At 40.6% G+C, this 22,227-nt stretch overlaps 2 protein-coding genes across 8 annotated transcripts in view; one reads left to right on the top strand and one right to left on the bottom strand.

Annotated features, from left to right (window-relative positions):
• Positions 1 to 2: 2 nt before the first annotated feature.
• sacs2 (sacsin molecular chaperone 2) lies at positions 3 to 18,856 on the top strand. 2 transcript variants are annotated; one of them, XM_069698583.1, is made up of 8 exons: positions 3 to 285; positions 1,231 to 1,276; positions 2,302 to 2,389; positions 2,780 to 2,891; positions 4,407 to 4,553; positions 4,672 to 6,103; positions 6,986 to 7,074; positions 7,180 to 18,856. In XM_069698583.1, exons 2-8 carry the CDS (start codon positions 1,248 to 1,250, stop codon positions 18,105 to 18,107), a joined length of 12,825 nt encoding a protein of 4,274 aa, XP_069554684.1. In that variant the 5' UTR covers positions 3 to 285; positions 1,231 to 1,247; the 3' UTR covers positions 18,108 to 18,856. The 2 variants fall into 2 exon arrangements, with proteins under 2 accessions (XP_069554684.1, XP_069554683.1); XM_069698582.1 differs by lacking the exon at positions 3 to 285 and having other exon boundaries at positions 708 to 1,276.
• A 1,031-nt stretch (positions 18,857 to 19,887) lies between these two features.
• Positions 19,888 to 22,227, bottom strand: part of dip2a (disco-interacting protein 2 homolog A) — an 81,494-nt gene continuing 79,154 nt past the window's right edge. For all 6 annotated transcript variants that reach the window (XM_069698594.1, XM_069698592.1, XM_069698591.1 and 3 more), the window contains one exon: positions 19,888 to 22,069. In XM_069698594.1, the coding sequence (XP_069554695.1) occupies positions 21,817 to 22,069 (253 nt within the window). In that variant the 3' untranslated portion in view covers positions 19,888 to 21,816. The remainder of the gene's footprint in view (positions 22,070 to 22,227) is intronic.

Raw genomic sequence — 22,227 nt, forward strand, 5'->3', positions numbered from 1 at the left:
AAGAAAAAAAAGAATGTTGGCATCAGCCGAGGTCACTTGTTCATGCTCAGAAAGTTTCGTTTCATCGAGGATATCACGAGAATTGAATCAATGAATCAGCATCTGTTAATTTCTCTTGTTTCATTTTTGCGGAAACTTGATTTTGGTGGAAAACGAAACATAAGCTGTAAAAGGAAGCGACGTGTGTTAGTGGGATTGGATATCCACAGCCTTTATAAACCGCAGGCTGGTGTAACAACGCCAGTCTCAGTGGAAACTTCACAACTCTTCACTAACATGACAGAGGTAATGTGGCACTTACATCTTATGTAGAATGTCGGAGTAATTTAAGTCACAGCGTGTTTTTAGGGAAAATGGATTATAGGATGAGAAAAGTTGAAGGCTTAGACTCATTTTATTTTGATTTAGTTTCTTACATTTTCTTCTGCATCTTTGTATGTCTTTACAAATGTTTATTCTTGTGCTTATTTATTCCTGTATTTATGTGTATTCCCTGCTTTGTGGTGGAAGAAGTAAAATAATTATTTATTTATGTGACAGTACTGTAATGCGTCAGAGATTCTTAACGATAAAAGATCAGCCAGAGAGATGAACTTTATTTCCACGCAGATCCTAACCCTTGGACCTGCTGTTTGGCTGCAGAACAATCCCTGAACATTTACACACAACCCAAAAACGCACACAAGAGGGCCGAATACGAAACATTAACACATTAATTCAGGACATTCTGGGAAAACTCCATTACCTATCCCAACACACTACAGTACTAATACAGCAATGTAAAAAAAAAAAAAAATACTCCATTACAAGTAAAAGTCCTGCATGAAAAACCCTACTGAAGTAAAAGTACAGAATTTCAGCAGCAAAATGTATAAAAGTAAAAGTGTTGGTTTGGTTCTGACTGATGTGTTATATTACAGGCTATGTAAAATATCTGTTAGTAAGCACTGTATAGGGATTATGCTGATTACCGGGTATGTTTTATTTAAAAAGTTTGTTCTATCATCCATTGTGTTAAAGCTTCTTTTAAAATGTGTCAGATAAATGTAGTGGAGTAGAAAGAACAATATTTCCGCAAATGTGGTGGAGTGGAGGTATCAAGTAAAATAAAATGGGAAACACTATAAAGTATTTAAAAACTGTACCTAAGAATAGTAGTTGAGGAAATGTACTTAGTTACTTTCCAGCACTACTCTGCAAAAGCCTTTTACACCTTTGACTCTCTTACAGCAACCAACCCAGGAGAGATGAGTCAGAAGACAAAGAAAAAAGCTCGGTGAGTTATGACACATACTGACTCTCTGCCGACTCTACAATCTAAAGCCAAAATCTGCATTGTCATCATGTTGTCATGGCGGCGATGTGCAAGTTGTCTGTGTTCTTGATTGTTTGTATATAATATATATAGATATATACTGTAATGTATATACTGTGCATTTTATATTTAATATTTGTACTGCTATTTTACTGCTATTTTATTGCTTTCTATTATTTTATTATTATCCATTGCTTCCTATATGCTGCTGTAGCGAAAAAAAATGTCCCTTCGGGGATTAATAAAGTAACTACCTAACATAAGTTAAGTCTGTCTTGTGAGTACAACAGATCGAAACCACATGATAAATAACTTGACAGGTTTATACTCTATCTATGCCATTGAATAACTCAGTTGCACATGCAAATGAATAATAATGAATATGGAATTAAAACCTTTATTGTAACTAATAAGACTTGATCTCATATATTGCTGTGTTGGCGTAGCAATATTTAGCTGTTATGTGACTTAATGAACTTACTGTGCAACTGATTATTATGAATATGTAATAATAATGATCATTTCATAACTATTTTCAAGCATCTTTACAGACAATTTTTAATGGTCTCTAAGTACCCATCTCTGCAAATAAATTCTAAATAAAAAAGAAAAAGAAAATGAACGCTGCCCTCTTGTGGTATTCATGTAAAAACTTTTCAGTTTTCAGTATGCTCAGAGTTCACGAGTTTTGATGTGTTTGCTGACGTTTACAGAAATGTCAGAGGCTACAGAGGTTCAATTTTAATTGGATGTTAAGCTAAGATATTGTAATTTTAGGCATATATAGTTTTTTTTTTGTAATTTAATATTTTCTTATTCTCAGAAAATGTTGATGTTTCAACAGATTTATCTTCTCCCTCTGTCATTATGTCTTTGCATTTCTTGCATTACTTTACCCACTGGCAATTTTTCTGAATTGTTAAGCACTGTGATGATTTGAATCTTAGTTCTGGTTTCTAACTCTTTAATCCTGTTTCTTGGTGTAGGACGTCCTTCGGGGCCACAGCACCGCCCTTCATTGATTATCTGAAAGATATTCTGCGTCGATATCCAGATGGTGGACAAATTTTGAAGGTTGGTATAATGCTGTCAAATACTAGTTTTGACAATTACCTTATGTAATATATGTATATTTATTTTAATCATACACATCCCTGATAGAATTATTCTTCAGCTCTTGCTTATCTGTTTTTATGGTATCGCCAGCATGGTTAATAACATGTTGACTTTTTTCTTGAATTATTGTAACAAAAAAAAAGTGTTGTTTTCCTTTCTTTCTTTTTTTTTTATTAATGTTTTGATTAAAAGGTTAGATATGTGCTTTTTTTTCTTGCTGCCAATAAAACGATAAAGGGGGTGGTATGTCTGCCGTGAGGATGGGTCGGTGGCTTCCTTCATGTCTGTGCAGAACTGGGTGGGTGCTGCTAGGCTCTGTTAATGGTCATTTTGTTGATTTGTCAACAGGAGCTGATTCAAAATGCAGATGATGCTCAAGCCACAGAAGTGGTTTTCATTCATGATGAGAGAAGCTATGGGACTGAGAGCCTTTGGACTGATGAACTTGGAAAATACCAAGGTATTTATGTTGTTCAGTGAATAACAAACTTAAAATGTTCAACAAATATGTGTGTTGAATGTTTTTTATATATTAAAAGGAACAATAACACTGTCTGTTAGCCTCCGGGCAAAAAGAGGTCTAATACTACAAATGCCTGGCCTGGTTCCTAGTTTTTGGATATTGTATATTCTGCTTCTTAAAATGTGGGTTTCCTCCACAGTCTAGTGTGGTTGTCTTGTTTTTTTTCCTATCGTCACAAAATTATTTTGGCAGCCCAACACAGACTCGGCATTAGATTCTGATGATTACATTTAGTTAAACCGGACTTTAAAATAAATCTCTGTTATATTAGTACGAAGCTGGTTCTATTTACAGTTAAATGGGCCCATGTCCAACAAAAAACCCTAACATTATTATAATGTTTCTAAAAGTAAGCATTTTAGTCTGCAATTTACATTATACCCATATGAAGCCAACAGTTGTTGGTGGAGGAACTAACCGCTGGGAGCTCCCTGTGAACTATGTACCTTCAAGATTTTTATTTCTGTTTGCCTTTTCACTGCCAATAGGAACACTGACGCTAAGCAAGTCAGATTTTGGGTGACAAAGTCACTTCTGTGTGACATGTTTTTGTCCGTCTTTTCTTCCACTTCCTAAGGCTAATAAAGATCTATTGTTTCCACAGCTACCGTTTTGCACAAGTTATTTAATGGCAGTGGCTTCATTTGCTTGTGTTTGACCAATCAAACTACACTTACGTCACACTATGTTCTTCTTGTGCTGTTAGAGTACCTACCCTGAAGTAGGGGCTAAAGTAGTCCCTCAAACGGCTTTCTAATAAGCACAATTGTTCATAGTTCCTGCAATGTAGACACACCAAATAGGTATTATATAACTATGAAAAGCACCTATTTGGAGAGATTACCTTATGTCTGCTGAACGGCCCCCTAATTTACAATTTTCCCATGTTTTATTAGCAGTCTTTGATATCCATTAGAATGGGTTTTTGAGGTTTAAAATAACAAAAAAACAAACATCTCATTATAGTTTTACATCTCTCTTAAGCTTTTCTGGAGCTTCACAAAGAACAGGTTGTTTTGTGCCTGTGGCTTTAAGGTGCATTGATTGAAATGATCCTCACTTCTGATTGGCTGGCTCTTTTTCTGAATGATGCACGTCCAGGCCAATCACAGGTGTTCCTCAGTCTTGTAGCTCGCTAGCCGGTTGAGGGAATGGCCGCTGAGTGTTTTCTTACACATAAATCGGTAAACGGGGTTGTGCTGGGGGTGAAGATATGCCATGAGTGAGTTTGTGACATCACAAACCTAAAGAAGTCCAAACTGCTCATCCAAAGGCACACTTGCTGAATACACGCAGTGTACATTTCTCAAAAAAAAAAAAGGGACCTTTAAGCATTTTCATTTCACTGAGTGCATATTGGGATAGATTTTAAATAAGCAGTTATACAGGATGAATGATAAACAACAAATAATTACCATAAGCACTTATCTTTGAACTTTTTTTTCTGCAAAGGTCCAGCTCTCTATGCCTACAACAATGCAGCGTTCACTGACGATGACTGGGAAGGAATTCAGATGGCAGGAAGAAGTATCAAGCGCAATGACCCAAACAAAGTCGGGAGGTTTGGAATCGGCTTCAACTCTGTTTACCACACAACAGGTAAAGCCATGTATAGTTGCCACATATATTCCTAAAGATGAGTTTATGTAGAAGTCTTACAGAACGTACTGTACACAGTATTAGTGATTGAACAATATCTGCTCTAATTTATTCATAGATGTGCCCAGTATATTCAGCTCAGGACACCTTGGCTTGATGGACCCTCAAGAAAAAATATTTGGAGATAGAAATGGAGGGTTCCAGTGGTCTCTGGATGATGCAGAACACCAAGAGGCTCTCATGACCATGCGTGATCAGTTCCAACCCTTTCGAGATATAGTTTCGCTCATAAGCGGACAAGAATGGTCAAAAGTTGTCATGGAGGATCGGCACTTTGATGGGACAATCTTCAGATTCCCCTTGCGCAACGAGGCATCGGAAATCTCAGACAACCTATACGACTCCGATAAGGTGGTTGAACTTTTTGATAGCTTCATTGCAGATGCAGACTTAAGCCTCCTCTTCCTGAAAAGCGTGAACTCCGTGTCCTTGATACATATTGACGTAAATGGCACTGTTAACACCAGACTTGAAGTGAAATCCTCAGTCCCTGCAGATGTCCTTTTAGAGTCAGAAGATGAATCAGTCATCGAGGGTTTGACAAGGTTCAAGCTGATATCCCTCAATTCAGAAGAAGCCAAAGAGACAAAGTGGCTCGTGACAACATGTACCATGAAAGAGGGCAATGTAGAAGATCTTGATGTCCTCGCAAAAAAGTTGAGCTTCTTACCTCGAGTTGACCTAGCATTCCCCTGTGGTGTGAAGAGAGAGTGCAGTGAGAGTAGACTGAGCTGCTTTCTCCCCCTTCCAAACAATGAATCCAACAAGACAGGACTTCCCGTTTATGTCAATGCCTGCTTTGGCCTCACCGACAACAGAAGACACATCAAGTGGCAAGAAGAGGACCAGAAACATGACGAACATGCTTTGTGGAATGAGTTGCTGATGAAGAAGGTGCTCCCTCAAACATACATCATGATGATTCAAGATGCCATCAAACTTGCCCAAGAATCCATTCTCCCTGCGTCTTTCGTGTACAATCTGTGGCCAGATGTCGCCCAGCTACGACACAAAGAGAGATGGTACGCCGTTGCCCTGGATGTTTTTCACCACTTATTCAGAGAGAATTTGGCTGTCCTCTCTCTTGCCAAGGATGACAGAAAGTTCATCACTCCATCAGAAGCTGTGTTCCTCTGTAATGGTCCAACAAGCAATGACATATTTGCTGCCATTAAAAGGACTTTGATTTCCTGTGAAGAAAATCTTGTCACCTTACCTGCTAGTGTTGCCAGCGCGATAGATAAGGCCTATCCACACCTCACTACCCTGAAACGTGTGACTCCAACCTTCCTCAGGGACATTCTCCACAGGACTGGCACACATAGCATCGCGAAGGACGACAAACTCTGTCTTTTGGAGTACATCCTGGGTGATGGAGAATACACAGAACTGGAGGGACTTCAGCTGCTTCCACTTAGTGATGGTTCTTTCAGATCTTTCATGGACAGAGAGGAGGACACTGCTTTGATTGACAGCAATGAATTTCCAAGGTAGGGTTTTAATTTGTCTATTTATCTGTTTCTGGTTATGAATATCTGGAGTAAATGTTATATTTGCCACGACTGTTTTTGGCCTCCATAGTAAAATATTTGGTCTGACTTTTGTTGTTTTACATTTTGTTGTACACAAGCAAAGAAATCACATTGCAATCATGTTAACATAATTGCTTTTGATAACAGCAAAATTAGGAATAAACAGTGGTTATGTTCATAGTCCCCTTTAGGCTGTAAATCATAACTTTAACCTTAAAAATAAATAATGATTGGATCTTATGTTTTTGCCATTTGGGGGCACCGAAAGAGACTCAAAATACAATACTGACATATTGTCACCGCATAACGTTGCAAAGGTGAAGATGTTAGGAAGCAACTGCCCATTTACACATCCAGTAGATGAAGAGAAACATTGGCGTCATCAGTTTGTGCCTGTGTCCACCTTTACCTTTGTTGGTCTCCCCTAACCCATGAAGCTCTTATTTATGCAATACTGCACCATGTTCACCAATTTGTCGCAAACTCTTCTGTCTACTGAGGTGGTGGGAAGGTAGCTTATATTAGGTTTACGAGATCTACAAAAATATTTTGTTAAGAATCAACTTTTAAAAGTTATTATTAGGTTAAGAAATAATTTGGAATTATTTACTGTAGTTTAAAGTCATTTTAAGTGTACTATGTTCAGATGTCAGCCCACTACCGATTGGCTCATGTCTACTTTCCTAATTATATTAATTAACAATTGCTATTATTTCTTTCTGTTTGATTGGATTTAGATTTCATTGTATCTGTTTTTGGTTACTCTATTTAGATGGAAACTTTATGCAAATGTCCTTGTCTTTGTTACATGTACACTGAACAAACTTGTGTTTTGTGCAGAGTCTTGCTGCCATACTGTAAACACCTCTTCATCCCACATGATCTCAGTCCAGCATGCAGAAACCATCTGGAGGAACTGGCCACAAAAAGTAGGTCATAGTCAATTTATAGGATACAGTGATTGGAACTTCTGCACCTTTTGGCACTACACACACATATAACTAAAAATGTTTTTTGTTTGTTTTGTTTTTCAGACTTATTCAAAGTCATTAACATCGATGCAGACCTTGTGGCTGAATATACAAGAAGGTATTTGCCAGAGGACTGGAAGCAGACAAGCACGGACCTTGTTTCGTGGGACATCAGCAACAATCAGCATCCACCGTTAGACTGGCTCCAAGAATTCTGGAAGTTTCTCAACACTCACTTCAAGGAGTTAAGTCGTTTCGCCGAAATACCTGTAATACCAGTCAGTCCTCTGTCTGTCAGTCAGCCTGTATCATTAGCAAAACTGAAACACAACACAACCCTAATTTTTCAAAAAATCAAGCAGATTAGTTTGCCAGACCAAATAGCTCTGTTGGTGAACAAAGTTGGTGGCACAGTGGTGAGAGGAAGCGAGTGGCTCAAACACGAAGACCTTGAGTCTTATGTGCTGAGCCCATCTCCAAGGAGTGTCGTAAAGGTCTTGATGAATTTAGATTCTCGGCTGCTCATCAGAGAACTCAAGACTGCATCTCACACAGCACGGGAACAACTGAAAGAGTATCTCTCTCATCTCAATTCTCTCTCAGACAAAGAGAAAGATTTCCTCTCAACGTTGCCTCTGTTTCAAACCATGAAAGGATTCTGTGTTGCAGCTCAGTCAAAACAAGCTGTGCTTCTGATTTCTGGTCTAAAAGTACCAACAGAGCTCCCTATGCCTGATTCAGTTGTCCAGTGTGCTACTGAGGCTGAGCGCAGACTCTTTCAGCTGCTTAAAGTTAATCTCTTGGACACAGCACAAGCAGCCAATGTCCTCATCGACTGTATTGAGAGGAGAGCTTGCAGCATTGAAGAAATAGAGAAAACAATGACTTGGATGTTGCAGCATGGCAATATCCTGTTCTCTCAAAACCAGACCCTGAAATGCAGATGTAAGAACTTGAGCTTCCTTCAAGTGAATGGAGAGCTAAAAAAGCCCTCAAGCTTTTTTGATCCAAGAATTCAAACTTTTACAGTCATCTTTGAGTCAGACTTCTTCCCCCCACGTCTATACACTAAGACACTGCAGATGCTGGGAAGCCTAACGGAGCTCGGATTACTAAATAAAGAGGTAGATGTTTCACCTGAGCATGTTCTACATGCCGCCACACTGATTGACAAACTGCAAATGGACTCTCAAAAAGAGGCTCTCAAAAGAGCTCAGGTTCTTTTGAAAATGTTGGACGCTAATGATCTACTGTCAAAGTTTTCTCCTGAGCAGCTCCATTGCCTCAAAATGCTAAAATGGGTCCCATGTGTTCAACCTGGTAATGACAAAAGTGTGGAATCTCAACAAAGTTGTTTCTTCTGTCCAGATGAAATAAGACATTGTGTGTACGAAGACATTGTGGGACACGTAATGCCTCTGGTGAGAAATCTCAGTAACAGAGTAAGCTGCAAACTTGGTCTCGAACGGCTACCCCCGCCTGAAAAAGTGATTGAGAATTTGTCAGTCTTGGTATCAAAAGCACGGGAAATGACTGATCCTGATACAAATGTTGATTTCAAAAGAAAGTTGTACAGCACTTACAAACACATGCAAGAAAACATCCCAGTATTTGCAGCAGCAATGAACAAGGAGACACGCTGGCTGTGGAACCACAACCAATTTGTTGCACCACAGGAACTGGTTCTTGACTACCCACCTAATCTAGATCTGAGCTCACACGTTGGGAGGGTGCCAAAAGAATTTTTGCCATACAAGAAGTTGCTCCAGGAGTTTGGCCTGAGAACATTACAGTCAGATGAAGACATTTTTGCCATTCTGAGCTCTATTCACCACACAATTGAAGAAAGGCGACAGCCATTTGCAAGTCCCTCTGAGGTGAAAGTGTCAATAGAAATTCTTGACTGGCTGTGGAGAGAGAATAAGACAGTTGAGGATGACATCCCAGTCCCAGTCATCCTAGAAGGTGAACTATGTACCCTTAAACCACGATCTACAGCAGTCTTCTGTGATGTCAGCAAAAATGGGATGAAAGAACTTAAAGACAGCCAAAAAGAAATGTATGTCATACATCAGGAAATCCGGAAAGCAACGGCTGAATGGTTGAACATTCGATTTCTCAGTACCTACATCCTTGCTCCAGAGTTGGTGGGAATAGAACAATGTGGACAATCTGAACCAATAACAATGAGGATTAAAAACATTCTCAAAGACTATGATGAAGAAAGTGACATCTTCAAAGAGCTCATTCAAAATGCAGAGGATGCTGGGGCAGATGCCTGTAAATTCTTGGTGGATTTCAGAGTACACAAAGATGCCCCTGAGAGTCTTATTGACCCTGGCATGGCCCTTTGTCAGGGACCGTGTCTTTGGGCTTTCAACAATGAGCAGTTCACAGCCGAGGATTGGGAAAATGTTGTCAAAGTTGGCTCTGCCTCAAAGGAAAACAAAGTGGAAAAAATTGGAAAGTTTGGACTTGGCTTTAATACAGTGTATCATGTGACTGATATCCCCTCCATCCTTAGTGGACACAAACTTCTCATACTTGATCCAAATGTAACTCACCTTAAGAAGCACATCAAACAGAAATCAAATCCTGGGATCAAGCTGGATCTCTCTGAACAGAAAATCTTTTATTGGTTCCCTGGTCAGTTTGGACCATACGAAGGCATTTTTGACTGTAGCTTCACCAGACAAAGTCCTCCTGAACCCTATCCGGGCACTCTGATCAAAATACCTTTCCGAAGTGAAGAAGAGGCTCTCAAGTCAGAAATAAGCACAAAGGTTTATCTCAAAAACAATATCATTGATTTTCAACAGCACTTCACTAAGAATTCACAAACTCACCTGCTTTTTCTGAAGAACATCAAAACATTGTCCCTTCAAAATATCTCAAACAATGCATCAACTCCACCAAGAGATGACGAAATACAAACCATCCTCACTATCTCCAAAACCTCTGAGGGTGAAATGAGGATTCCTGATGAAAGTATTGTGTCAAAACAGCAGCAGCAAGCTAAGAATTCACTGAAGAAACTTGACGGAAAGTTCAAAGAGGTAATTGACTGCTGCACAATCAACATTGTCCAAATAACCAGTCAGCAGTCTGATGTAACTGAAGCCCAGCCCTGGCTCCTGTACAACTGCTTTGGAACAGATCAGTCCTTGACAATGGCCCTTCAAAAAAACAAGCAAGCCAAGTTCACCTTGCCCATCGGAGGGATTGCTGTGCCCTTGCAAAAGAACCCAGAATCTGGAAAACTGGCCCCATTACAAACAGATCTCGTTGGACAGGCATTTTGCTTCCTTCCTCTTCCCATTCACACAGGTCTTCCGGTCAATGTAAATGGAACATTTGCTGTGACCAGCAACCGGAAAGCTCTATGGGAGAGCGGACTAAAAAATGACTGGAACAAAGCTCTTCTTCGGGATCCTGTCATAACAGCGTATGTAACTGTACTCTGCACACTGAAGAAAATGTCTGAAAACGAGCAACTGGAGAGTTACTGTTACCACACCTTTTGGCCCGATAGGGAGAAAGTGAGTGAAACCTTCAAGCCTTTGGTGGATGCGTTTTACTTGGCCATGGCCCAGGACTCCAATGGCCCAGAGCTCTTCAGTGATGGAGAACATTGGTGCTCAATGAACAATGCCATATTTCTACATGACGACATTGAGAAGCATAAAGAGATCTGTGCAGTTGAGGTGTGTAAGAAATATGTGAAAGCCCCCAACTATGTTGTTCCTCTTCCACTCTGGTTGAGAAATAGCTTCAAACAGGCTGGCCTAGAAAAGGCTTTACAAAGCAGAACTTGGAACTGGGTGAAGTTTTACCAAGAGGTCGTGTTCAACAACATTAGTACCATGGACCATAAGAGTAGAGATACTCTTGTGCTGCTTGCTATTAACCTTCACATCAAAGAAATTGACAATCTGCTGGTCTACTATCCATGCATACCCACAACAGACGGACGGCTCCAATATATCCAGAGACTTGTGAATCCCTCAGGGAAAGTTGCCTGTCTTTTTGAATCAGAAGAGGGCCGATTGCTTGGTGGTACCAAAAAGGACTTTTGCTCCCCCAAAACGATTCAACGCTTGTTGGAACTTGGAATGGCAAATGATCAGCTCCCACTGGAAGACATCACAGAGAAAGCAGGCACAATGATTCAAACCTGGAGTGTTGACAAAAAGAAAGCATATGTGCATTTGAAGTGCCTTCTTGAACTTATGAGGAATCACATGCAGGACGAAGAGTGTCCCCACTGGGAAACACTGAGGACCACTGCATTTCTCCCAGCGTTTTCCCCTGGGGATACGAAAATGGAAAGAAATGTAACGCTTATAAAGCCCAGTGAGGTTTTTAGTGACAAATGCTCCCAACTTGTTAACATGACACAGCATGTGCTTGATCACACCAATCTGAAAATACACAACAATGATCCAGTTCTACACATTTTGGGAGTTCACAACAGCCCAAAGCCAGAGACAGTGCTTCAGCAGCTGCGAGAAACATGGAAGCAATCAAAATCCACTGACAAGTCTACGCTTCACAAAATAGCAAACGAGTGCTATAAGTTTCTAGATCAATGGATCAGTGATTCTGGGAACACCACCTTGATTTCACAGTGGGCAAATTCATTCCCATTCATCCTCATTGGTGATGCATTTGTAAATGTAAGCCATGTAGCTGAAAATAATCAGTTTGAAGCAAAACCCTATCTCCATGTACTTCCACCTATCTTCACCAGTTTCACAAACCTCTGGAAAAGTGTAGGTGTTGAAAAGAACTTCACAATCAGTCAGTTTCTAAATGTGCTCCAGGTTTTGCACTCTCGACATCAAAACAAGCCCCTGCCAAAGAGTGATCTGTCAGTTTGCCTTGAAATTTTACAAAAAGGGATTTATGAGGCCAAAGTGAAAACAACAAATGATTGTCTGATACCTAATCAGGATAGGGTTTTACAACCGGCAAGTGAACTCTATTACAATGACAGCCCATGGATGCCAGTCACTTCAGATGTCACATTATGTCATGAGAGAATCCCACGTGTTGTGGCCCGCCACTTCGGAATCAAAACAACCAGGCATCATACTCTGCAAAACAATGTAGTTGAAAACCTGTCACCATTTGCCTTTCAGTTTGAACAGCAGGAACAACTGACTGTTCGAATTAAAAACATAATCTCAGCGTATCCATCAAAGAAGGATATCCTGAAAGAGCTGATCCAAAATGCTGATGATGCAGAGGCAACAGAAATTCACTTTGTCTGGGACAAACGACAACATGACAAAGAAAAAACATTTGGGAAGAATTGGAACCACCTGCAGGGTCCTGCACTGTGTGTGTTCAACAACAAAGTCTTTTCGGATGCTGACCTGGTGGGCATTCAACAGCTGGGACAAGGGGGGAAGCACAACTCTCCAGGGAAGATAGGAAAATACGGAGTTGGATTCAACTCTGTTTACCATCTGACGGACTGTCCTTCAATCCTCACGGGAGATGAAAAACTTTGCATTTCTGATCCCAATCAAAAATACATTGAAAGCCATTCAGACAAACCACAAACTGGCATTGGCTATAATCTAGCTGACACTTTCAAGAAGATGTACAGCGATGTCTACAAATCCTTTCTTCCTGATAAATTTCCCCTTGAAAGGGGCACCATGTTCAGATTACCTTTGAGGATGGGTACCAACGCAAACAGCTCCAAAATATCACAGCAAGGGGTCACTGACCGTGACATGAAAGAACTGTGCTCTGCTCTATCTGAAGATCCCGAAGGACTGATTCTGTTTCTGAAAAACATCTGCACAATAAAAGTCCATCAAATCAATGAACCTTCAGGGGAACTGGAAACCATCTTTGTGGTTGAAAAAAGTCTGCCACAGACAAGCAGGGAAGAAAAAGATGCTTTTGTAAAACATCTACAAAATGCACTGCAATCTGACAAACCAACAACCCCGAAGAAGGCTTTTTATGAAACCCTCATTTCCACCTCAAATAAAATAAAAAGCACATGGATCATTGCAGAACAGTTTGGCACGTTCAAAGACAGTGCTGAAATAAAACCATCAGACAAACTTCCCCAGGCAGCCTTAGCGGCACGTGTGAACATAAAGAAACCACTGGTATTTCCATCCAGCTATCTGCATTTTAAAGGAGAAGCCTTTTGTTCACTTCCCTTGCCAGGGAAAACTGGACTGCCAGTACATGTCAATGGAAACTTTGAGGTAGATTCTGCCAGGAGAAGCCTTTGGAAGGAAGATGGCCAAAGTCTGAAAGCAAACTGGAATAAGTCTTTGAAGCAGAACGTCATTGCTCCACTCTATGCAGATCTCTTGCATATCATGTGCTGTAAGCTTGCAAAGAAGAACGTTTCTTTAACAGATATTGAATCCTGTTTCATTACCTCGTACTTGCGTTTTTGGCCAAATATTTCCAAAGATGTTGGTCAAGAGTGGCATGAAATGATACACGAGGTATACAGATCGATTAAAGAAAAAGGCCACAATGTTATTCCAGTGATGAGGACCTCGACTCGCGTAATAGCAGGTCGAGAAATCAAAGAAATCTCTTTTGACTGGTGTAACATCAGAGAAACAGAATCAATCAATGCACCTCACCTGACACACTCAGCATTGAATGAGATTCATCCCATTTTGGAAGACCTTGGGATGAAATTGGTTCCTTTTTCCACGAACATGGAACAAATTTGGACTAGCTTCAAAGAGGCTGGCATTGAAGTGAAAGATATCAGTCCCCGTGCTGTGCGGACTTTCCTAAGAGAAAAACCTCTCAATGATCCAAACCAAACAGACGATGATTTACCCCTGCCCATAAATACCACACTGATCAGAAATCGAGAAAGATGTTCACAGCTCTTGAGTTTTTGCTTGAAAGACCCACTTCTCAAGGTCACTGAGGACAATTCCAGTTTACTCACTGGGCTTCCCCTTCTTCTCACAAGAGATAAGGTCCTGAGAGTGTTTGACTCCCAATCTCCCAAGCTGATATCAATGTATGACGATATCTTCTCCGGCTACAAAGAGCAATTCGCAGATTATAAAACCAACAGTCATCACATCAACATTCTACAAACTTGTAACCTTGTCAAAAAACTGACAGTTCCATGTGCAGTGAAATATTTGAAGCCCTTAATTCAGCAGCATCTTCTGAAATGTCGTGTTGATCTACACAGTGGTCTTTGTGTCCCAAATGAGAACATGTTGAAGTGGTTGAAATCACTTTGGCTGTTCTTAACAAGTGAAATTCCTGTGACATTGAGTGACAATAAACACAGTCTGACATTGAGTAACGTGAGAGAGCTTTTCAGTGACTGCTGCATTGTGCCTGTTGTGTGTCCAAGATTAAACAACAAGCACCTCCTTCAAACAATGAAAGACATGTCAAGTGTGATTCAGTTTGCCTCAGATAAAGACATATCAAGCATCCTCTTTAAACTTGGCTTTATGAAGCTTGATATCATGTTCTTCTGTGAGGTCAGCAAACAGCGCCCTCTACTTCTAAACACTGAACTTATGAATGTGAATGACAAAAGCTCAGTGTTAGACCAGGTCTACAACATTGACCGCTCACATTTCCCTCAGCTTTCAAGTAAAGACATGAGAGAGCTTCAGAACTTCCTGCAGTCTGGAATATCCAAGTCCAATAACCAACAAGAATATAAGAGGAAGCTTACATCCTTACCGTTATTTGAAACAATAAACGGGGAATACATAAGGATTGATGGACCTACGGGAGTATTTGTCCTCAACTGCACATATTCACAGACATTTCCAGACTTGTTCACGCTGCCCGACTGCAACAGCATTTTTCTCAAAAACAACCCCGATAACATGACTCTGTCTGAAGCGCTGAAACTTCCAGTCCTGGATGATTTGGATTATTTCATGAAGTTCATTCTGCCTGCTGTGCATAAACTCACCGAGCAGCAGACTCTTCAGTGCCTCAAGATGTTGCTGTCACTACATCATTTTGGGAATTTTTCTCAGTGCAAGGAAAAAATCATTGCTGAAATGAAGACAGTGAAACTGATTCAGAGTTCTCAAGGTAGACTGGAGATCGCATCATACTACTTTGATGATACTATCGAGCTTTACAGGAGAATGCTGCCCCAAGAGAGATTTGTGCCTGAGAAAGTTTGGACTGAGTTGTGTGGTGACAATTTCCATGCAACATTTCAAGCAAAACAGCTGATCAAAGAACTTGGAATGAAGCATGATGTGACTGAAGATGAAATCATAAAGTTTGCGTACCAGTTAGAATCAGAAGCAAAAGGGAAATGTAAACTTGAAGAGTTGAAACGGACTTCATCATTACTTTTCAGAACAGCCTTGAAGAAAGGAGAGGAAAAGAAAGGGTTGCTGAAGAGCATAGCCAGCATTAAGTTCCTTTTCCCGGTGATGATTCGGAAAGAGCTGTGCGACTATCACCAACCATTTTCTGCTGAGGGAACTACTGTTGAAATCAGAGAATCCTTGATCAAAGGAGATCCTACGCATGAAGATTTGATTTGGTCCTCAATGCCAATTATCGAACCACCAGGTCATGTGTCCCAAAACCTCCTAAAAATGATGATAAAGGCAGGAGCTTATGAGAAACCACCTTCACACTGCGTAACCAGGAACATGAGAAACATCTGCCAGTCAGCCTGTAAAAGTGAGCAGTTGATCAAAACCCGTGCGAAAGTGTTTCGAAGTGTGTACGCCTACCTGCAAGCAAATGACTTTGAAGGAGAGCCACTGGCTGGTCTTCCTGTCGTGTTGGTTGAAAAAGACACAGAACTTCGAAGGGCTGACGATGTTTCTTTTTCACTCCGCGATGACCTTGATTTCAGACCGTATTTGTACAAAGTTCCTCCAAAAGACGCCCTGTTTCAAGAGTTCTTCAAGAAAATCGGTGTGACGAGTGAAGCTACTGCAGTGCAGTATTGTAACGTTCTGGCAGCAGTTTATGCTGATTCCCATGACAAACCACAACTAAACCCAAACCAGCTGAAAACTGTAAAACGAGCTGTTGAGCAATTGTTTCAGTTAATCGAAACCCAGGGAAACCAGACCCTTGTTGATGAAGTAAAGACGTTGCATCTTCTTGCAGTAGACGGCAAATTATACCCATCAAGCCAACTCTACTACAATAACACAGTATTTGAGACCAAAAGGTTAGAAGAAGCGCTGGAAAAAAAGTTCCTGTTGCTTGAGAAACTCAGTGAGTGTCATTTGGGCAAGGACATCTACAAGCATCAGCAGCTTCTGCAACTGCTGCCTCAGAGATTTCAGCCAAAGATGCTGTCTCAGTTCACCAAGGAAAAAATAGTGGAGCTAAACATGCAGTGTTGTGAGCTTGGGACTGGCTGTGAATTTAGTGGATGGTTTGATAAACATCTCTCCTCGGGAGCATTTAGATATGGACTCATTTGTCTGATCAGAGAGCAGTCCCAGGGTGAAATAACACAAGAAGTTGCTGCTAACATGTGGGACAAGACTTTTGGCAGTATTCAGATTGTCTGCTGCAAAACCCTGGAAACGCAGTTATGGCTGGATGAACAGCCACTACACAAAACTGCCAGTCAAACTGACGTCTTTGTCAACAAGGAGAAACAAGGTTGCATCTTTTACTTGACGCACAATGACGACATGGCTCCTAAGGTACTAAATGAAGTCAATATGATGTTGACAAAGGAGATTAATGCTCTTTTAGGTAACAGGATTGCATCACATCACCTCACAGTGCTCGGACATCTTCTTATGTGTGATAATCTGCAAGACGTTTTGAAAACGCTGGCTAAGAATGAGATCCACGACAGTGCTGCATCTGAAAGCTTACTTCCCAATCCACCAGCCACTGGGACAGATATTCCAGAGGAATGGCATGATTCCTTAGACATGAACATCCTCAACAACTTTGAGGAGGGGGAATATGTTGGCTACAGCACTAACAACAAGTATGTTTATGCAGTTATTCTTGAAGAACTTCCTGGGCTCTTTGGACAATATTCACGGAGATTCAAAATAGATATTGGGGAAGATGAGCCAACTGAAGTCAGTGGTCTTGACCTGTATCAGTTTAAACGAGAAAGGAAGCTAAAACGAGAAGGGAGGACTTGCACATCTGATGAAGCGTCTTGCATGGAGCTGGAGTTGCTAGTAGGAGCCGTGCCACATTCTTCCCATCCATCAACAAGTTCCTTACCAGACACTCTCGATGAAGCTAAAAGGGAAATTGACACATGTTTGGCTGAGATCTGGAATCTTCCTGCAGAAGAGAGGCACAAAGCCATCAAGCGACTGTACCTCAGATGGCATCCTGACAAAAATCCTGACTGCCCCATTCTGGCCACTGAGGCCTTCAAATATTTGCAGAATCGAATAGATGAGCTCAATACAGGCAAAAGCAAAGACAAAACTGCAGGCGGGCCCTATTCAAGTGGCAACTTCAATTTCAGAGACTTCTACCAGCAATGGAATCAGGAGGCCAGATATCACAGAAGTGGTCGAGAGAGATTCTTCAGAGGCAACCGTTCCTACAACTTTTGGAGACATCACGGAAATGTCCCGAGGCCGGACAGAGAGGAGGCCAAGCGCTGGTGTAAACAGGCTCGCTGTGATCTCAATGCAGCTTACAAAGACACCAGTGGGGGGAGCACAGAGTGGTGTCTGTTTAAAGTCCATCAAGCAGTGGAAAAGTCTCTCATAGCCGCAGAGTACAAGCGAAATGGTCAACACCCCAACAGCAGCTCAATTTCAGCCATCGCCGCACAAGTTTCCCGCTACAACCCCCAACTAAGGGATCTGCCTCAAATTGTAGCAAAGCTTCAGGCACTGGGGGTGGATGCCAAAAAGACCCAATATCCCAACTGCCATCCGTATCCACACATACCAAACGGACAGTTCAAATCTGAGAATGAAGCGGTAGCGCTGAACGAGGCAGCCGAGCTTCTCAGCAAAGTCGAGGCTTATGTGAATTAGGGATTCAAGACAAGCGAACATGTAATGATGCGGTAAAAATACAGATGTTGTAATATTGACATACTAGTATAAACAAAACACTGTATCATTGAACATGACAAACCTCATATGTTTTATTTACAATTCATTACTTTAGATCACTGTTATATAATACTTTTGTTATACATTTTTTTTATGGGTTTTTGTTTGCTGTTCCAGACATTTATTTCTACTCACTAAGGACTAGTGTAATTACTGTACGTCTTTGTTTTAGTTTGTTGTCATTTACAGCTCACTGATCAATATAATTACTATGACTATAAAAATGAAAATATTAAAGATGATTTTTTTTAATTTTTTTTTATAATATTGGAGACATCCCTACTACCAGTATAGCCACTGCACAACTTTTTTAGGCTTAGAGTTTGTTATTGTTGATAAAAATTGCACCGAGGACCAATATAATCACTTTATGACAGTTTTTTTTCTGGTTTTAAACAGTTATGACTACTAACTGAGAATCAGTTTGATATTGTATGATTTTTGTTAAGACAACAAAGTTGTTTGTTTTTGTTTGTTTTCCAATAACACAAGCATTTTGAACTAGCCAGTATATGGCGAGCCAGTATAATCTCTCTACATTCTTTTTATGAAAAGTGCTAATTCAGAAGAATTTTGTCACCATGTGTTCATTTTTTTTAGTTTTATTACCTTTTATGTTTCAAATAAAATGTAAAGATACCAAAAATTAAAAAAAGATGAAACCGCAATTTCTGTCATATTTTTAGATACCATAGTAAAATGCGTCTAAGTGTGGCTAGTGTGACTATAAGCTACTAAGTCTGGAATTATGATGTATTTTTCCTGATGATGTGCACAATATTTAAGAAAAGTTTTTTAGCAGCAGTCATATGTTCAGTTATTTTGAGGGCGACGTTTCATGATCCATGATTTCATGTTATTCATACAATTTTATTAAAAACAATCTACATTAAGGGAGAACCCAGTTTATTTGTTCTCCGATGTTAAAAAAAAAAATCTATTAAGAATATGAATGTGAGAGACCAGACATAAAAGGCCTAAACATTAAAATGTTCTACTGTTCAGATTACTGCATTTATTGGTAATAATTAACAAGAAAATATTGGTGAAAAAGGTTTTCTTCTCGGGGTAATGGCCGGTTAGCTTGCTAAACATGTAACTATTTTTAAGTCTGTTAAAAAAAAACAATAATAATAAGTTCTATCTATATTGTGTTTGACTCATTTTCAGTGCTGTTTTGTTCAGGTTTTTTTTTTTGACAGAAACATGAACTGGCTTCTGACAAAAGCAAAACCCACCAAGTTAACACTGATGTTTGTGGGCTAAGCACTGATGCTAAAGATACTTTTAACACAGAAACTCTAAAACTCTAAATAATATGCAGATTTACTGAAGTAGGAGGGTGAGGGTGGTGGTGGTGATGGTGGGATTTCATTCATCCCGAGGAGCTTGTGTTGCTTAGTAACAGCAGAGAGCCGCCATTGTACCGTCACCTGCTAGCCAATCAGAACAGAGAATTTTCTGACCACGAGGTAAACCTTCCATAACAGTAAACAGTTCAGTGACATCATATAATCCCAGTTTAGCGACGCGCACATTTAATCTGAAGAGTCATCTGTGTGTTTTTTAAAAAAAGGTTATTTTGACAAAACAAACCTCACATTGAGGCATTAGAATAAAAAAAGAAAAGAAATGGACCTAAAGGTTGATTAAAATATTCTTCTTGGACACTTTGTTCAGTTGCGAGTGAAGACAAAGATTTCAAGTTAAAAGCACTTTTTGTTTTTTAATTCATTACGAAATCATGTTATGAAAATAATGACAACTAACCATATATCAGACAAATGTATCTTTCCATACTTTAACATCAAAAGTTTGCTCTGGAGGATGTGACATCTTCGCAGTCACCGGAGCAACCGTTTTCTCTTTGTGCTCGGAGTGTGCTTCATCTCATCCTGGAAGTGCTTGGTTCCCACTGTTCTTTCATACTATAAAAATGTTTACAAGGCTTTTCATGTCTCCTCCCAGTGTTTACACATGAGAATCCATTGCAAATAATTTTCATTTATGAGGCGAAAAGTTCAAATATATACCAGATTTTGTCTTTGCGCTTCCTGTCCTCTCCTCCGTCTATTAATAATTTACAGAAAACCTGTACATACTTACAGCAGGCTGCAGCCTGTTACTGAAGGAATGTGCGCACAGAAAAAAAGAAAAGAAGAAAAGAAGCAAAGGACAGAGAAGAGAATCTTTACAGAGTCAATGCGTTAAGGTGTTACGAACATTTTAAACACTGGCCTCGTATGGTACTCAACATGGTTTCATTCAACCTTATGGCACTCGAAATGAGGCTACGACATTCTGCAACAAAACCCAGACCTACCACAACTTCTTCCAGTCTCTTTCTATAAAACAGACATTCAACACAACAAGGACAGACAGTTAAATACTCATGGAGCGAGTGGGTGTTTGTAATGGCGGATGTTAGGATCGAGTCTAGCCAAAAACATTTTAAAAAAAACAAAAAACTTTGGGTGCGACAAGAGCAGGATTTACCTTTCTTCACCTCCATCTGCATATTCTCTGCCCATCCAACAGCCGATAAACTTTACAAAATGAAGTTAAACCGTAGCTGGGACAGGAAGAGGAGTCTGGAAAAACACTTAAGGCTTAATTCATATCATTTAGCACATTGCTAATAGTAAGCAATGATTATATTCTTCGCCATCTCACGACTTGGACTGATCGGCACTTACTGTATGCAGTCATTCTAAGCAACATCACTCATTGCATTTTGTTCAGGTAAAACAGTAACTATATTACACGTTTTAGATTCGGAAAAAGGATGAGATTGAGTCACCACAACATAATTTCGAAGCTACGAACACTAGAAACTACAAATGAGCGAAAAAAAAAAAAAAAAAGTAACACCACTGCTGTGTGCTTCTTTGTTGGTGCAATAACATAATCTGAGCTGGGACACAAAAATCCGTTTTCATTTCAGGGTGCAGCTGTAACACGAGGACCGACTCCTTCAGATGTGATGACGATGCGCGAAAGATCGATTTTTTTTTGTTTTTCTCAATGAAAAGCAAAGGACCTGTAATGACACATGAAACATATTCGAGCTTGGTTGAATCAGGGTCTGGGTACTGGCATCACTTCTGTTCTATGGCACATGTGTATGGAAAACACTAACATTCCTCCTCGTTGAGATTGACAAAATAAATAATGTTAATGGCACACTGTAGTATCGGACCATAACCACCTGCTGTGCTGCTCTCAGGTGTCCTGGGAGTCAGAAGTTATGTCATACATACAAAACTCACCTCAATAAAACAATAATGCCCTTTAAAACATTATTTGCTGAGGCAACAAATCACGAGAGAAACAGATGTGAGGTTTGTGTCAGTCTTATTATATCTGTTGGAATTTCTCTCCTCTCTTCGGTGACGTTTTGCATCCATGTTTCTTTCATACTTCTCCACCGAGCTGAGGAAAAGAGGGCAGCTCACTTTCTATGAACAGAAGCCACCATGATGGTGGGCCTGCGACCGATACGAGACCCACATTTACTGTCCTGCTGTCTCCTGTAGTGTGATAAGCCACGTGGTGGGGAGGGGGGAGAAGAGGGGGAGGGGGGGGGAGAAGAGGGGGAGGGGGGGGTAACCCTCCTGCAACCGGGCCCTCACATGTTGTAAGCCACGTATATGGGGTCCAGCTGGTCGGCCAGGAATCCATCTCTGAGGTGCATTCGCTGCTTCTCCCCCCGGGAGTTGATGGGGATGACGCCGGGGTCGACCACCACCACCACCCCCACGATGAGGTAGTGCTCCTCCAGGACAACGTTGGTGACCAGGGCCACCAGGTCCAGGGCCTCCTGCTCCGATCCCTCCAGCTCCACCACCACCACCAGGAGGTTTGTCCACGTGAACACCGCGCTGTGCAGGGGGGAGGGGTCGGATGCACGGAGGGAAGGAAACAAGGGAAGACAAATTAAAAAGAAGTGAAGAGGACATGAGCGTAAAGGAGAAGAGGGAAATGCATGTGAGAGATTGAAGAAGAGGGAAAGCAGATTTCATGTTATCCCAACTACATT

Source organism: Brachyistius frenatus, unplaced genomic scaffold, assembly GCF_029030835.1.
Source record: "Brachyistius frenatus isolate BFR_SWC_R1_liver_20210118 unplaced genomic scaffold, ASM2903083v1 Contig_27, whole genome shotgun sequence".
NCBI lineage: Eukaryota > Metazoa > Chordata > Actinopteri > Embiotocidae > Brachyistius > Brachyistius frenatus.

What these genes read in the sequence shown, in the direction of transcription:
- sacs2 (XM_069698582.1), top strand. Translation starts at nt 1,167, where the DNA reads ATGTACTTAGTTACTTTCCAGCACTACTCTGCAAAAGCCTTTTACACC. An exon ending in CTCTGTTTACCACACAACAG is followed by an intron (nt 4,554 to 4,671) that starts GTAAAGCCATGT and finishes ATTTATTCATAG; the next exon opens with ATGTGCCCAGTATATTCAGC. An exon ending in GGAGGAACTGGCCACAAAAA is followed by an intron (nt 7,075 to 7,179) that starts GTAGGTCATAGT and finishes TTTGTTTTTCAG; the next exon opens with ACTTATTCAAAGTCATTAAC.